Source organism: Leucoraja erinacea, chromosome 13 (assembly GCF_028641065.1).
Source record: "Leucoraja erinacea ecotype New England chromosome 13, Leri_hhj_1, whole genome shotgun sequence".
NCBI classification, from domain to species: domain Eukaryota; kingdom Metazoa; phylum Chordata; class Chondrichthyes; order Rajiformes; family Rajidae; genus Leucoraja; species Leucoraja erinaceus.
In genome coordinates, this window is record NC_073389.1 from 14464146 (window position 1) to 14480989 (window position 16844).

General features: G+C 39.3%; 1 protein-coding gene across 12 annotated transcripts in view; it reads left to right on the top strand.

Annotated features, from left to right (window-relative positions):
* The window catches only part of dmd (dystrophin), a 1582845-nt gene that overhangs the window by 781526 nt on the left and 784475 nt on the right, over positions 1-16844 (top strand). For all 12 annotated transcript variants that reach the window (XM_055644518.1, XM_055644513.1, XM_055644515.1 and 9 more), the window contains 3 exons: positions 2514-2651; positions 12302-12454; positions 15094-15276. In XM_055644518.1, coding sequence (XP_055500493.1) covers positions 2514-2651; positions 12302-12454; positions 15094-15276 — 474 coding nt within the window. The remainder of the gene's footprint in view (positions 1-2513; positions 2652-12301; positions 12455-15093; positions 15277-16844) is intronic.

The following is a 16844-nucleotide window of genomic DNA, read 5'->3' on the forward strand; positions in this document are numbered from 1 at the left end:
ATCAATATGTGTTTGCAATGTGGGAACACTGTAATTTTTTAGGAACAAGGTAACCTCAATAGTTTCAACAAGCCAGTCCCTAATGACAAGTTACAATAGCAATGTTGGAGCACTTGAGAAGAGTTTTTATTAATTATCCAAACAGTTTTTGTTCTTGAAGAAAATATACCTTGAAGAAAAATGTTGCCTCCTGTAATTGAAATGTCATCTCTTAATTCACAAATCTGAACTCAACAGCTTCAGCTCCTTCAAATCCATATTTCCATGATTTCTGCAAATTATGTTGTTTTCAGTTTTATTTAATTAACAATTACTTGACAGTCATATTTAGAGAGAAAGCCTACGTCATGGAATTATCAAAAGTAGTTTATAAAATGTTAAATGTAAATTAAAATTCCACCACCAAACGAAACACAAACTAAAATGTTTACATTTTACTTTGAGCTAAATCTTCAGATTGGACAAATCTCAACAGTTCAACATATCTCCAGAATCTTCACCTGACATAAAATGTTTCCAGGTAAATGGGGAGAAAACAATTCATTTTACAGATGCCAGAATTATACCAGAGGGTTTAAGTTAGAAGGACATACTGGACAGACTAGCCTTGGAGTATAGAAGATTGGGTTGATAGGATTGATGTTTAATAGAAGAATTATATTATGATGAAGCAAAGATCTCCTGCAGATGGAAGCTGAGCCTATGGGAAATTACTTTAAAATTAGTCAGATCATTTTGTGTAATTTCAGTAGAAAAAAATCCAAATGAAGGTAACAAGATGTGTGGATCTGTTTTTCCCTCCCCCCCCCCCCCCCCCCCCCCCCCCCCCAAAAAACAAAGAAAAAACTTCTACGAAGGCGAGATCAATGAAACATTTTAAACAGGCATATTAAGTGACATGGAACTACAGTTGTTAAAAGGTATAATGATGCCGATTAGCAGAGATATAATTGAGTGGTGGAACAGCCACAATTGTCTAAATGCCCTAATATTGATGGCTCCGCCAATGAAGAAGCCAAAAGAAAAATAAGTACTTAATTAGAGTTGGAAAAACACTCAAGGACAAAGGAAATGGGACATTAGAGAGAATGTTGAAAAAATCCATGGACGATTAAAGCATTATGATCATCACACGCTTCCTATAAAAGTACAGCACACAAATCATGAGCAAGTATAAAGTTAAGCAATTATTAAGCAAACTCCAGCAATATTTGATAAGCTGCGCAAAAGGAAAAGGTCAAACTGTGGTAAATAACTATTTTGTCACCTCTAAGTGGAAGCTGTTCAACTGCACCTTTTGCAGAATATAATAAGGACCAAGACCTTTGGGGTAATTGTAAACTTGCATAAAAATGACAAATATTCCATTAACAATGCAGTTTAGTTCAATTACTGCGCTTATTCAACCAGCACAGAACAAAGCACTGTTTAATTTAACCCTGCAATTTTTGCATTTCCCTGAGAAAGTAATATATTCATTAATTGTTCTCTCACGTAGTTTAAAAATTGAAAACTCTACTGCAGAACCAAATATGTCTTCATCAGCAGATTGAAATTGAACTTTTTATTTATGAAGCAAGGGTGGAATATATTTGCTGATAGCGTAAGTGAAGAAAAGGTTGTATTTACAAGATACCATCCATTCTGCTGAGGTTGCCGCTGATAAGTTTCCCTTCAGGGCTCAGCATTCTATTTTTCTGACGGGGAAGAGTTTTAAGTCTGGTTAAGTCACAGTGAGATCATCCTAAATCAGTATCCTGCTCCTGCTTCTTCCCCCATATCCCTTGATTCCATTAGCGCTAAGAGCTATATCTAACTCTCTCTTGAAAACATCCAGTGAATTGGCCTCCTCTGCCATCTGTGGCAGAGAAATTGGATTCCTTTAAATATTGCTTTGCAACGTATCATCTTTCAGACTAAAACCCATGGAATATTTGTGCTATGAGTTCCTTCCACCCATTTACAACTTTCAGTTTGACAAACTCAATTTGCTTGGGACTCACTGACTGCCAGGAGAGGAAACTATCCACCATGATTCTGTGCTCCATCCAATATGTACAGCGGGAAGACCTTGGTTCCAACTCACTGACACACAAATTCTCCTTTTAACATTTTAACATCAGTTCAATATTGATGCATTTATCACAATGGATGTCTGAACAACAATTGTTATGACTATGAATAACACCCATTTGTGAAATAATTCAGCAGAAATGTGTATGATGTCCACAGTGGTGATGGTTAATTCCCAGACTAGTTTTCATTCCCTTCACTGACCATTTACTTGTGCAAATCTTATTTGTTTCTAACACAATATAAATTTTATGTCGTAGGTCAGTGCCGATTGAGACCATCGTTAGTGGGATAATTGCAAGTTGTATTGGTCCTTTGGCACTCTGCTCAAGAGCATTCTGCAAAGTACTTCACAGTAATGTGTCTGCTAACAATACCACTGAGAGTTAGCAGTGCAATGTGACTTATCTGCTCTGAGCAATTCTTTATTTATACTACAGTGTGAAGACGACGAGACGAGGATGAATGAACTGACGAGAAAGGCAGACACTTTGCAACAGGGTGTCACAGACGAGAGAAAGCGGGAAGAAATTAGAAAGAAACAGCAGATGCTGCAGGCCAAATTTAATATTCTCAAGGTATGATCACTCAACAGTACCTAAAACAACACCATCTGCAGAGTCACTTGGAATTGAATGAAAGACCTAGAGATTTTATTTTCACATATTGGTGTGCTTAAATTCTGCATCACTCTGATGACTCTTTAGGAATGCTCATTCCAGAATTACAGATGTTGTTGGGTAAGGTAAACATCTGCAGGTGGTCTTTACAGATGAATTATTTACTGCAAGCTGAAGATAATCAAGTTGGATATTGTGTGCTTCTTTATCAAAATTACAATTTGGCCCAAAGGTCCTGAAAATGAAATTGAACATCAAGTTTGAAGTCTCAGTTCATGAATCAGTATGTATTGTTTGCAATCCAAGTGCCAAGCTCATTATACTCTGGTCCCCAATAGTACTATGATGCTATTGCTTGGCTGACAAAGCATAGCTCGTATTGTCAGTGTAAAGGCTTGCATTGACAAATAATGGAAGGAAAGGTAATGGCAAAATCAGAAATGTACTTGAGTATTTGAACATTTTGCAGATGTTCATGAGCATATGTAGCTTCAAAGGGTTTCTGGTGGCTAAAATCCATGGGCAGTGAAACAATATATGAATGAATGAAAGTTTATTATCACATGTGACGTGTCACAGTGAGATTCTTTGTTTTGCATCAAACGCAAGTATGCAAAGAGTCACCACATATAGGGTGCAGACAAAGTTTCCATTTGGTCACCAATAGTCCATCTCTGTTCTAAGTGCTCCCCCCCCCCACCCCACACACACACACACACTGAGTCCGGCTCTGTTCTCTCTGAGCCCCTCCCTCACGCCGGATTCCTCGTTGTTCACGGGAGCAAGTCCTTGACCAACTTCCGGCACCCATTGCAGCCTGTCTGATGTCCGGCACCCACGTGGATATGTCCTCGTCCGACCTCTGGTCCCCTCCTCCGGCCCATCCTTAACCACCGACACCCTACACAACCGCCGGCACTCTCCAGCATACTCAGCATGAGCAACAACATTTTTCTTGCAGATGACGTGCAGTAATGCTGATAGCAATGTGATCGTGCACTCCTGCACCCCTTCTGTCCCTTGATACATGGGTTCTGGTGGCAGGAAGGAAACGGCTCGTTTGCGAGAGCCATCATCTGACCACATAGACTGCACTGTCACTTCCCGCCTTCGGACCTAGAAGAAGAAGTGATGGGTGGCTGCCGATGTCGGGTTGCACTGGAAGTTTATTATGTGCTAATCAATGAATGGATCATTCTTGGATAATCCACTCTGCAGTGGTTCAGAGACTATGGTTAAATGGGAGAGTTGATAGATATACTATTTCCCAAAGAATACGCATGGATGTAAAGAGTACGGATGACACCGAAAACACTCATCACAGTTGATGACATGCAGTTGGTGGCGCAGTGGCAGCTTTACAGCGCCCGAGACCCGGGTTCGACCCTGATTATGGGTGCTGTTTGTGCGGTGTTTGTACATTTTCCCCGTAACCGCTTGGGTTTTACCCGGGTGCTTCGGTTTCCTCCCACATTCCAAAGATGTACAGGTTTGCAGGTTAATTGGCTTTGATAAAAAAAAATTGTAAATTGTCCCTAGTGTGTGTAGTGTGTGTTAGTGTAACAGGGAGTAGCTGATCGGCGCAGGGCCGTAGGGCCTGGTTCCGCGCTGTATCTCTAAATTAAACAGTTACCTTCCCTTCTCTCCAGACTAGCAAGGAGCACATTGGTACAATTGTCCAGTTTGCTTTTCTTGGACAAATGCTTGTTTAGCATTCACTGCTGAGCAATGATGAGTGATGGCTACATTTATGTTCCACTGTCAGGATCCACATGCAAATGGAATGTTATTCAAAAAACCTGGTCATTAAGGCCTGCCTGCTAATGCTACGACCTGGATGCTTAGACGGGAGTTCTATTTTATTTGTTGCAATCTAATCTACTGTGAACCAAATATCAAAGACCTAAATTACAGCATGAGTTCAAATAACATTTATTCCACAACAGTTTAGTTCACTGGTACACTACTTCTAGCCTACACCTTAGGGACAATTTAGAGAAGCCTATTAAGCTGCCAACCTGCATGTATTTGGAATGTGGGAGTAAGCCAGAGCACCCAGAGAACACCCACGTGGTCACAGAAAGAATGTGTAAACTTCACACACACAGGGTCACAGGTCACGATTGACCCTGGATCCCTGGCGCTGTGAGGCAGCAACTCTACCGCTGCGCCACAGTGCCGTCCATCAGATTTGAAGGATGATACTTGAGTCATCAGATACCATTAACATAGAAACATAGAAAATAGGTGTAGGAGGAGGCCATTCGGACCTTCGAGCCAGCAACGCCATTCATTGTGATCATGGCTGATCGTCCCCAATCAATAACCTGTGCCTGCCTTCTCCCCATATCCCTTGATTCCACTAGCCCCTAGAGCTCATTCACGGACACGGAAGTAGCAGAGTTTTAATAGTAGCAATCCTGTGCTCAGAATTCTGTGGTATAGTCGTTATCATGTTCATTTAACACGTAAAAGGTATCCAATTTCAAACCTGGCAAAGACATTCTATTTTAGGGTGGCACAGTGGCATAGATAGTAGTGCTGCTGCCTCATAGCACCAGGGATCCAGGTTTGATCCTGACCAGGAGGGGTTCCTCCAGGTGTTCCAGTTTCCTCCCACATTCTAACGTTAATTGGCCTCTATACATTGTTCCTAGTTGATGAGAAAGTGGCGTGAATGAATGAAAACTTTATTGTCATTCAGATATACACCTAGACACAGTGCACCTTGAACGAAATTTCGTTGCATTTTACTCTCCAAAATCAGTTAAAAGTTAAAAGTTCCAGGTGCGTCCATAAAAATGCGTCATGCGCATCGTTCTGTAAAATAAATATGTATTAAAAAGTTTTTAAAATTGACGATATTTAAAAAGCCTAGGTTTTTTGATTGTTCAGTAATCTTATGGCCTGGGGGATGAAGCTATTGCAGAACCTGGTTGTCCCGCTCATGGAAGTAGTGTGAACGGGTGATCGATGGTCAGCCTGCTCAGTGGCCACAGGGCCTGTATAAATGCTGCATCTCTAAACTAAGACCATCGGTCTTACCCTTGAATTGGTCTTCAAATTTCTGGAAAGTTAAGGGCGGCCGAATGATTTCCACGGGTTATTACTGTGCAACAGATTTAAGAGCAGAACCTCGCTCAAATTCCGATTATTCTATTTCTCTTTTACAATACCTTCAAATTGACAGCTTGTACTGAGGCAGTGGTGTTGGCAATGGATAAATGTTGATGGAAGTGTGAGCCGTAGAAGGCAGCAGGCAGGAACCCTTCAGGATCTTCCTTAGTCTGAGCAAGCAGAGGGAAGAGAGAAGGTCAGGTTAAGAGGGGATAGGGAAACAGTTCTGGAAGGTGAGTGAGAGGCAGTTGTGGAGAGCGACATCCTGAAGTGTGAGTGAAAGGGAAATGATAAAAGGGAGGAAATAACGAGGATCTGTTGACGGGAAGTGAATGGTTCCCTGAGGAAATGTGGAGGCTTGTTGCAATTTTGCTGCTTCTACTACATTTCGCTGCCAGATTTTTCAGAACAAGGGAACACTTAATGTGTAGGAAGGAACTGCAGATGCTCATCCTTCCATCCATAAACATCCATATAACATATAACCATATAACAATTTACAGCACGGAAACAGGCCATCTCGACCCTTCTAGTCCGTGCCGAACACATATTCTCCCCTAGTCCCATATACCTGCGCTCAGACCATAACCTTCTATTCCCTTCCCATCCAGAGAGGTACTGCACAGATGATCCAATTTGTGTCTATCTTTAGGATACACTTTCAGTAACTTCAGTTGTTTTTTCATAGGGTTTCCAAATGTCATTCAGGGTGTGGATTTGAAAAACCACTGCAGTCGATTATCCAAGAATGATCCAATCATTGATTAGCAGAAAATACACTTCTATAGCCACCCATCGCTTTCTCGTCTAGTTCCGAATGAGGAAGAGTCAATGCAGTCCCTTTTTTCTACGTGGTCAGATATTAGATTCAAGATTTAAGATTCAACAGTTTATTGTCATGTATCCCAGATAGGACAATGGAATTCTTGCTTTGCTTCAGCACAACAGAATATGGTAGGCATAAATACAGAACAGATCAGTGTGTCCATATACCATTATATAAGTATATACACACATGAAAAAAAAAACAGATAAAGTGCAAATAAGTGCAAACAGATAAAGTGCAAACAAACTCATCTCCCCGCTACCTTCAGGGCTATTAATGTTCAGAGTTTTGTATGAGTTGAGTTTAATAGCCTGGTGGCTGTGGGGAAGCAGCTATTCCTGAACCTGGACGTTGCAGTCTTCAGGCTTTTGTACCTTCTATCTGAAGGTAGCGGGGAGATGAGTTTGTGGCCAGGATGGTGTGGGTCCTTCATGATGCTGCCAGCCTTTTTGAGGCAGCGACTGTGACAGATCCCCTTGATGGTAGGGAGGTCAGAGCTGATGATGGACTAGGCAATGTTTACTACTTTTTATAGTCTTTTCTGCTCCTGGGCACTCAAGTTGCCGAACTAAGCCACGATGCAACCGGTCAGCATGCTCTTTACTGTGCACCTGTAGAAGTTAGAGAGAGTCCTCCTTGACATACCGATTCTCCGTAATCTTCTCAGGAAGTAGAGGCGCTGAAGTGCTTTGTGTAGAATTGCATCAGTGTTCTCGGACTAGGAGAGATCTTCAGAGATGTGCACACCCAGGAATTTGAAGCTCTTGACCCTTTCAACCATCGACCTGTTGATATAAACGGGACTATGGGTCCGCATCCTACCCCTTCCAAAGTCCACAATCAGTTCCTTGGTTTTGCTGATGTTGAGGGTCAGGTTATTGTGCTGGCACCATTTGGTCAGTCAGTCGATCTCTCTTCTATACTCTGACTCGTCCCCATCAGTGATACGTCCCACAACAGTGGTGTCGTCAGCGAACTTGATGATGGTCTTCGCACTATGACCGGCTACGCAGCCATGAGTGTAGAGTGAGTACAACAGGGGGCTGAGCACACAGCCTTGAGGTGCTCCCATGCTAATTGTTATCTGTAACAAATTAGTTGTTTCCTTCCTGCCACCGTAACCTATATCTCAAGGAAAAGAAGGAATGCACTGTCACAATGCTATCACCATTTCAACTCATCATCTGCAATAATAATGTTGTTACTCATGCTAAGCATTGTTTCATTGCCCAGGGAGTAATCAAAAACCCTTTTTGAAGCCACATATGGCAGTGAACAACTACAAAACTCGCAAATAATAAACCTAAAAATATATAATAAACATGTTCACCCATAAGCGCCAGTGGAAACACTCAGGTTTTCAACTATCCCCCAAACTCACCAACACTCTTTTGTCATTGTGAGAGCTTTGATATTCATGGCAAAGCAAGGAGGTTAAAAGTTTAAAGTCACAAAGAACTGCAGATGCTAGTAGCTTGAGCAAAAAGAACATTGATATTTCTGGTCAGGCCCTTTCCTCAGTCTGAAGAAGTGTCCTGACCTGAAAAGCTGTCAGTCCATTTCCCTCCACAGATGTTGTTTGACCTGCTGAGTTCATCCAGCAATTTGATTTGTTTGTGCTTTATTTTTAAATTGTACTTTGTTGAACCTGTCTTGAATCCTTTGCATAGATAGCCTTATGATTGGATTGCAGGAGATTAAATGCACATATGTCCTCAGTGTAAGGAGCAAATGAATAATTTTCCCGACTGTGCCATAAATTGGGACCTCACTTTCTGGCAACACTTACACCAAAAAATTGCAGGTTCACTGCTCACAACTTTCCCATCTGTTCCTTCCAAGTTGCACTCATAATAGCCATGCTCATGTAGTTCTGCTTAAATCAATGTACAATACAGTTTTGCAGATGCCTGGTCGTTTATTGACAATGTGTTGCTTTAAGGGAAATACAGATATGCAATTAACTTACAAATTTGCAGGAAATGATGGGAAGATTGTGCATGTCTGCTATTTGGAGCACAGCAGGCACTTCATGAAACCTCTTTAGATCATTGTCTCTCATTAAGGCACAGCAATGAATGCTAAAGAGTCTACTAACATTCCTGAGTAATAGTCAATCATTTTACAGTTAAAAAGTGACTCATTTCTGATCTGAAGTCTTTTGAAAGACACACAATTTTCATTGCTTCATTATCGATGATCAAACTGCCCATTCAGAAGATGGGCATTGATTCTTTGTGATTCAGCTATTCGAGTGCACTTTTAAAATGAATTAACATTAAAGGGAATTATCGGCAAATGCAATCAGCACAGGATTTAATGCTTGCAACACAAATTCATCACCTTTAAACTTGCCAAGAAGTGGCACAGTGCTCTGATATGGAACACTTGTTTTCCAATTCAGAGCTGTGGATTCTCTATAACAAGGTGACAGAGCCTGGTTCACAGTTACAGTGAAGCACTGAATATGTTTCAAAGCAGATTCCTTATTGTGGCAAGGAGAAGTTAGTGATAAAGTCAATTGGATATCCCTGTAACACGATTGAAAACACAGTTAGCTTAACCCTTCGTTTCCACAGAAGTGTGTCCTGGCAAAGTTGCAAGGGAGAAAATTAAAATTATAAATATGTGTTTTGTTTTTTAAAAACCCAGAGTAGATTGAAGCATGTTCTTCAAATGTTTCACAAGGAAAATAATCTTGGAAGCAACAGGAATAACTGTGGATGCTGAAATGTGAGAAAAAAAATCTGGCATGAAACTTTAAAGGGAGAAATGGAGCAGCTGAATATTAACTTCCAAAGTGGGTTACAGGTGGGGGTGAGAGCCCTGCATCAGAGTTAAAATCTGGGACAAAATCATTCGCTGCATTTTGAACCAATTTCGGCAGAAGTGGGATGAGGGACAGATGGCCATTCAGTCATTTAAATATTTGAATGAGGTCACCTGTGATATTCAGCAGCTGTTCTCATTTTAATTCATCTCATTTGTACTTCTTGAGCCTTTGTAAATCTGGCAGCAATATGAAGGTGAGAATCTCAAGGAATGGCCTCAATGGCATTGCTGGTGATGATCTCTTCAGCTCATGCACTCCTTGCAAGCTGTTTATTTCACCTGACCAACAAACACTTCTCTAGCCACCTTCTCCGTCTACCATGAATTATTTGCCTACCCCGTTATCTGCTTACCCCATTATCTCCCTAACCTTGAAGTCCAGAATGCCAATCGGTTTCGGGACTGCTTGCCTTTGCCGCACCCCGAGTAATCTTTCTGTTTTTTCTGCACTTCATTCTGTGCAACAGAATGGTGGCAATGATCGGAACCCCATTTCATGGAGCCCCAAAGTTAATTCTCCATTCCCTGACCTTGCAGCGTACAACTCGGCAGTACCCGCATCGAGGCTTAAATCCAGTTAATGATCTTTCATCAAAATGTTTTATGAATGAATGAATACTTTGTTAAGGAATGTTACAACATTTTGAGATTTTAAAAATCAAGCCTGTAATTTACCCCATCAGATAAAGCATATAAGGAACTTTAATTTGATACCTAATTCACCTTCATATCTTCAGTATTAAAAAAGTGATGGTTATTTTCATACTCGGAAATTAGCATCTTGGTCCCTATTGCTTTTTCATTGACTTAACACAAAAGCTATGATCGAGGACAGTCAAAAACCCATAACATTCTTATAAATTAAGAGAACATAATGAAATTTTCAGTTATTATAGATTGAAGCATTCTGAAACAAATATGAAACATCTTACTTGGATGACCTGAAATTAAATCATATAATTAGTTAATTACCTAATTGTAGCTAATTACAAAATTGACCGTAATGACGGAAATAGTAATAAACACCGAGGCTGCCTTGAAAATTCAAAATTTGATATTCTCAAGATCAGAACTTTAATATTATTGTATTACGTGCTGTAAGTCCATAACAGACAGGGAAAGAAATTACAATTTCTAGCAAAAGACCAAGTCTTTATGGAGAAGATGAGTTGCTAGCTGGTACATTGGCATATCATAATCAGTAGCATCATCATACTCCTCAGATTGTAACCAATAAGCAACTCTGTACACCTTGTTTTTCCTCATCTTTTCAATTTTGGCATTGTAAACTACAAGTTTTTGCTCTTCAAACCACATGTGACATGCCTTTCTGCCAACTGTTTTCCCATTAAAAATGTCCTGTAGATCATCACATTTGGAGTAGTCCAAATTCAGATAATCTCTGCAAATGCTGTCTAAATCAGTCTCTTTTGCTGGGCATTTGGATTGACAATTTTGCATTTCTTCTTCGGAGACATCTGGTTAAAATGTAAAGAAAAAAAGCACTGAACACCATTAACAGAAACAAGTTATTATTTGCAGTTTTAGAAAAAAACGAAGAAATGATAAAGTTAAACTCGAAAACAAATAGTAAATACCCAACAAAAAAATCATATTCATCAGTTTCATCAAATCAATTAAATTTATCTAATCAATTAAATTCATCTAAATTCAATTACTAGATCTAAACATCTATCCATTTCTTAAGAAAAGGCTAAAATTTTGAAATAGCCAATCCAAATAACAAATTACAAACTGATCCCATTCACACAAGAATTCATAATATAACATGATTTTTAAATCTTACTTTGTCATGAATTTATAGGCAAAATGGAAGGAATTTCATGTTTAATTCCCATAAACTAATCCAGAAACATCCACTATCAAGATAATCAAAATCATTATTTTTTGCACAATACATCTGACTAAAACTGTGCTGTGGATAGTTAGTATGTAAATATTGATCATGGATAGGCAATAACACAAAATATAGATGATTTAGATGTTCTTATGACATGATTGTGTAAAAAAAATTAATGAATTTGATTACCTTGAGAGTGGATGTTTCTGGAATGTGATCGATTGGAATGCTGCCGTTGCCATGAATATTAAGCCTATATCGGCAGGCAAGACATGGCCAATTCGTATTGGGTCCTAAATAACATTTTTCGCATCATACGATTAAAATGAAGCCACACCAAAAGCAAGATAATATGTTAACTAAACAACATACCTTTTGTTTTGTCCTGATATTGCGATCTGTGATGTTGAAGGCGTTTTTAGTCGTGTTTAAGTTTAATCCAGTGACGCAATCATCCAGCAATTTTTTTTTTTAAACCCGTGAACGGAAGCCCGAACGATTTTTCTTCATCAGCTAGCAGCCCAAGGAAATACCCTCTACGACAACCAATACAAACCTGCATTTTAATCCCGCCCCCCAACCCCCCCACCCCCAAAAGCTTCCGGAATCACACGCACAGGCAGTGGCAGATCTACAGCACCACTGATGGTAGGTTTTGTAACAACGCTACTTTGTTGTCACATGTGAAGAGTCACAGAGAAATTCTTTCTTTTGCATACCCAAGGAGTCAATATGCAAATAGTCACCACATAAGTGGAAGACAACAATGTGTTCTGGTGAAAGGTCACCAGTTTGATATGTTACCCTGTTTGCACTCCTTTAAAGAGAGTAATCTATAACAAGCCCTTTAGAACAGGGCTTGGAAGAACCAAACAAAATGCCATTAGCATGTTGTGTGAATTAGAATAAATCTGAACCTTGGGCGTTTGTGTTGCTGACTATCAAGTAATGATCATTGGCCTTTTTACGCAGGATTTGAAATCTCTAAGAAGGAAAAGGGCTCTGGAGATTACTCCTCAATGGTATCAGTACAAGAAGCAGGCTGACAACCTGTTGCAGTGGTTGGATGACATTGAGAAAAGGTTAGCCAATCTGCCAGAACCCAAAGATGTCCAGAAGATGAAGGTAACATTCTTTTAGAAACAGGTGTTTGTATTTATTTTCTCTCCCAAGTTTTAGGAAAACCAATAAAAAAATTAAATGGGGATATGGAAGAAGTATTGCTAATATGCAGTGAAATGTGAAGAAAGGTAAACTACTTTTCTGCTGTGATTTTGATAGCAGCCAGTGTAGTCCGAATGCACAAGGTCATTTTTAATATTTAAAATTGTGTTTTTGCTTGCAATTTTAAAGACTGTTATTTCTGAATTGCTTAAATATGTATGTTAACACCAATGCCGTGGGATATAGATTTTTGAATTGGAAAGTCAACTGAAGTCAAGTAGGTATTCCTACTTTGAAGAAGCTTTCATCAACTGTTTATTGGCTTTAATGACACTTCCAACAGGTGCTTAAATAGTGTTTATAGATGCTTAGGTTGCAATGAATTCTATTGTATATTGAAAAAAAAATCTTTTGATCTTCACTCAGTGCAAAGATCTGTTCGGTTTTACTTTTCTTTTCTGATAGCTGGTTGATGTAAGTTTTTTAATTGATCACCTATTAATGAAAAGTCATCATTTTCCTTGGGTAAGGAAGAGTTCAGGAAAAGGTTGCTGATGCAACTCTTTTGTTGTGTGGGTACAAGTCTGTTCTTACCACTGTATACTTACTGCCACTTGTTTGCTCCGAGCACATTCACTGCTATCATTGCCACATCCCTGTGGATTTGTTTACATATCGCAGAATCAGCTTTTTTATGATCCATAGTTTGTTTTGGCTTCTTTACTTTCTATGTCATTTAAATTGACAAGTTTAACGGAAACAGCCTATCTTAATAACTCAAGGCGAACATTTGTAAAGTATCACAATCAATTGCGAAAAGGGAAATGACATGGAATATCCCAGCAATTGGATGCTTTTCAATTCTTCATTAAATGGAAAGAAATTATTTCAGATTTAGGATTTCTATGATAAAAGTCCCTTATTTATTTAAAACAAAAATAGACACTATCTGGATTAATAATTTTGAAATAAAGAAGGCAATGTCCTTTGTGGCAGACAATTCCAGACAATTACATATTGCCTGGCAGTTTGTGATTAAACATCACCGATGGTACTTTCAGCTCGGGTATTCTCACTCCTAACTTAATCAGGTAAAAGTGGTAGGCACCACTTCGCAAAATAAACTAGACCAGTTAAATTGGTTTTAAAACATGGGTTTGGGCCAATCGTGCAACACTAACACCAGATGCTTGTGAGTAGGTCAGTCATTGAGTTGTACAGCACAGCAACAGGCATTTATCATAAGGTCATAAGTGATAGTAATAGAATTGGGCTATTCAATCATGGCTGATCTCTCTCCCTCCTAACGCCAGCCTCCTGCCTTTATACACCCTTACACCTGTACTAATCAAGAATCTATCTATCTCTGCCTTAAAGATATCTACTGACGGCCTTCTGTGGCAAAGAATTCCACAGATTCACCACCCTCTGACTAAAGACATTTCTCCTCACCTCCTTCCTAAAAAGAACGTCCTTTAATTCTGAGGCTATGACCTCAAGTCCTAGACTCTCCCACTAGTGGAAACATCGTCTCCACATCCACACTATCCAAGCCATTCACTATTCTGTATGTTTTAATATATTTTCCCCTCATTCTTCAAACTCCAGCAAATACAGGGCCAGTACTGACAAACACTCATCATAGGCTAACCTACTCATTCCTGGGATCATTCTTGTAAAGAATGTCCTCAATATATATGCCAACCTTCCTGCCTATATACGATTGTCCAACTTGCACACATTAGGACCGTATTTTAATATCTTGTCCATTTTATTATATGTCTAAATGCTTCTTGCACGCAGTAAATGCATCTGATTCCTCCACTGCCTTTGGCAGCGCATTCTAACCGGTGTAAAAATCCCTCGATTACCTTTAAACCTTTTCAAAAATCAGTGGGTTCTTTGGTTTTGATGCATTGGCCATGGGGGAAAAGATTTTGACTATCTACATTTTCTATGCAACCCATATTCTGAAGAGCAGATATCGACCCCCAAACCCAAAGCCACCACCCACCAACCTCCTACAGAGAAAACAAGCCCAGACCTTTCCAATCTCTTCCCATAACTGAAGTCCTCCCTTCTTAGCAACATTCAAATGAATATACATTGCACTCATGTGAATATATATATAAATAGTAGCAGAACTGACCTCTGCCAAGGCATTGGGTATAACATTTTTGAAGTTTGGTGCTAATTCTTAGACTTACTCACAAGCATAATGCTCCAGTTTGAACACTTAAAATAGTTAACCACAGGTTTGAATATGATGACTTAAAACCTCTCATTTTCATGGTGTTGTGAACCATCCACTTTCACAACTTTGCAGGACTAGGTACAGCATCAGTTTAACTGATCACTTTGGCAAATCTTGGTATATTGTTTTAAGAAAACTTGTTTGCAGTGTTTATTTTTCCACAAAATTACATGATAAAATTAGCATAAAGGATTAAAAACTACAAACTTAAAAAAAAAAATAATTCCTTCACGAATAAGAGGTCCAAAGTTGAAAATGTATTTCCTTTTCATTGTTTCATTCTTCTTTGACAAGATGACACAATAGCTAGCTAACTGCACTGGGACCCTATGGTTTTGCTCACTAGGAGTTGGATGCTGAACTGGAAGAGAAGAGAGGAGACCTGATGGCAGTGTACAGACAAGCGCAGGGCCTGTCAAAGAGTGGAGCTGCCAAGGCACTGGAGTTGCAGGTTCTCCAGCTCAACAAACGCTGGAATCACATTGAGAGCATATTTGCTCAATATCGAAGATCGAACTATACACCAATTGTGAGTTTCCCAAAGCAAGCTTTAATGCTTTGCTTGCACTGTTTACTAAAATGGGCCATGCATAAAGAAAGCATTTTAAAAATTGGCTTTGTTGTGTTTGCTTGGAAGCAAATGCAGCCCTTAGACATTCTGTCAGGTGCTCCTGCTTTGCAAAAATGCCCCCCCTTATAAACTAATCAAGGACTGAAAAGAAAACTATTCAGAAGCTAAAATATAAAATTTCCAACTTTCTGGTTCAACTCCAAGGTAAAATACATGATTCATTTTTAATTTGCTTCATCTTTCATGGCATCCAAAATCTGAGCAGCATGTTTGCAGACTGACTTGATGCAGCAATCAGTGACATAATTATTTAAACACTGGTCATTTCAAAGGTTCATTCCATGCAACTTTTTTTATTTGAATGAATGGTTTTTATTTGGAATATAGAAATTACTAACCTTAGAACTCTTGCTAATCCTCACTTTTTAAATAAATCACATATTATACGTGGGCTTCCCTACTTGATTTACGGGACCTGAAGTTCTGGTCCTTGGTTGTTCACCTGATACGATAAATCAGTCCAAATGGAGAGGAGCATTTCCTTATCAATAGACAATAGGTGCAGGAGTAGGCCATTTGGACCTTCGAGCCAGCACCGCCATTCAATGTGATCATGGCTGATCATCCCCAATCAGTACCCCGTTCCTGCCTTCTCCCCATATTCCCTGACTCCGCTATTTTTAAGAGCCCTATCTAGCTCTCCCTTGAAAGCATCCAGAGAACCTGCCTCCACTGCCCTCTGAGGCAGAGAATTCCACAGACTCACCACTCTCTGTGAGAAAAAGTGTTTCCTCGTCTCCGTTCTAAATGGCTTACTCCTTATTTTTAAACTGTGGCCCCTGGTTCTGGACTCCCCCAACATCAGGAACATGTTTCCTGCCTCTAGCGTGTTCAAGCCCTTAACAATCTTACATGTTTCAAAGTTCATCAGAGTTCAATATTTATTCTCTCTGACTTCCCTGATGATATTTGTGTAATAGAGTAATATTAGAGTAATATTTGTGCACCGTGAGTACTTGACGTTGAGAGTCTAAGAAAGTTTAAGCAAGTAATAATGATTTTGTTTCTTTTAAAATGTGTTTCACTGACATTTCATTCAGAATGAAGTAAAATGCTGATGCTTCCAACTGGAGTGTTCTTCAAGAATGCAACTTAACTGATTCAATATGAGTGTCAGGTCTGTTTTTGATAGATTGTTGAGTTCAACAATTCTGTTGACTTCTACAAGTAGTTTCAGTGTCTGACATTAATAAGCAAGTCTATGCTCTCCATTATCGAAGAATATAAAAGTGTTTAATCCACATTCTAAAATTAACTTAGTTTCTTTCTGAAATATTAGACTTGATAACCTCTAACTGACTGATTGAAGGCCAATTAGTATAAGGCCTTACTTGAATTAAACAGGTGGGCTTTGGACATCAAACAGCATGAATGCCGAACTGACTGATATGAGCAAGCAATGGAGAGGGTTCGAAGTGAAGTATTAAACTATTTATGTGCTGCAAGGAGGTATGCTCAAGAAACTT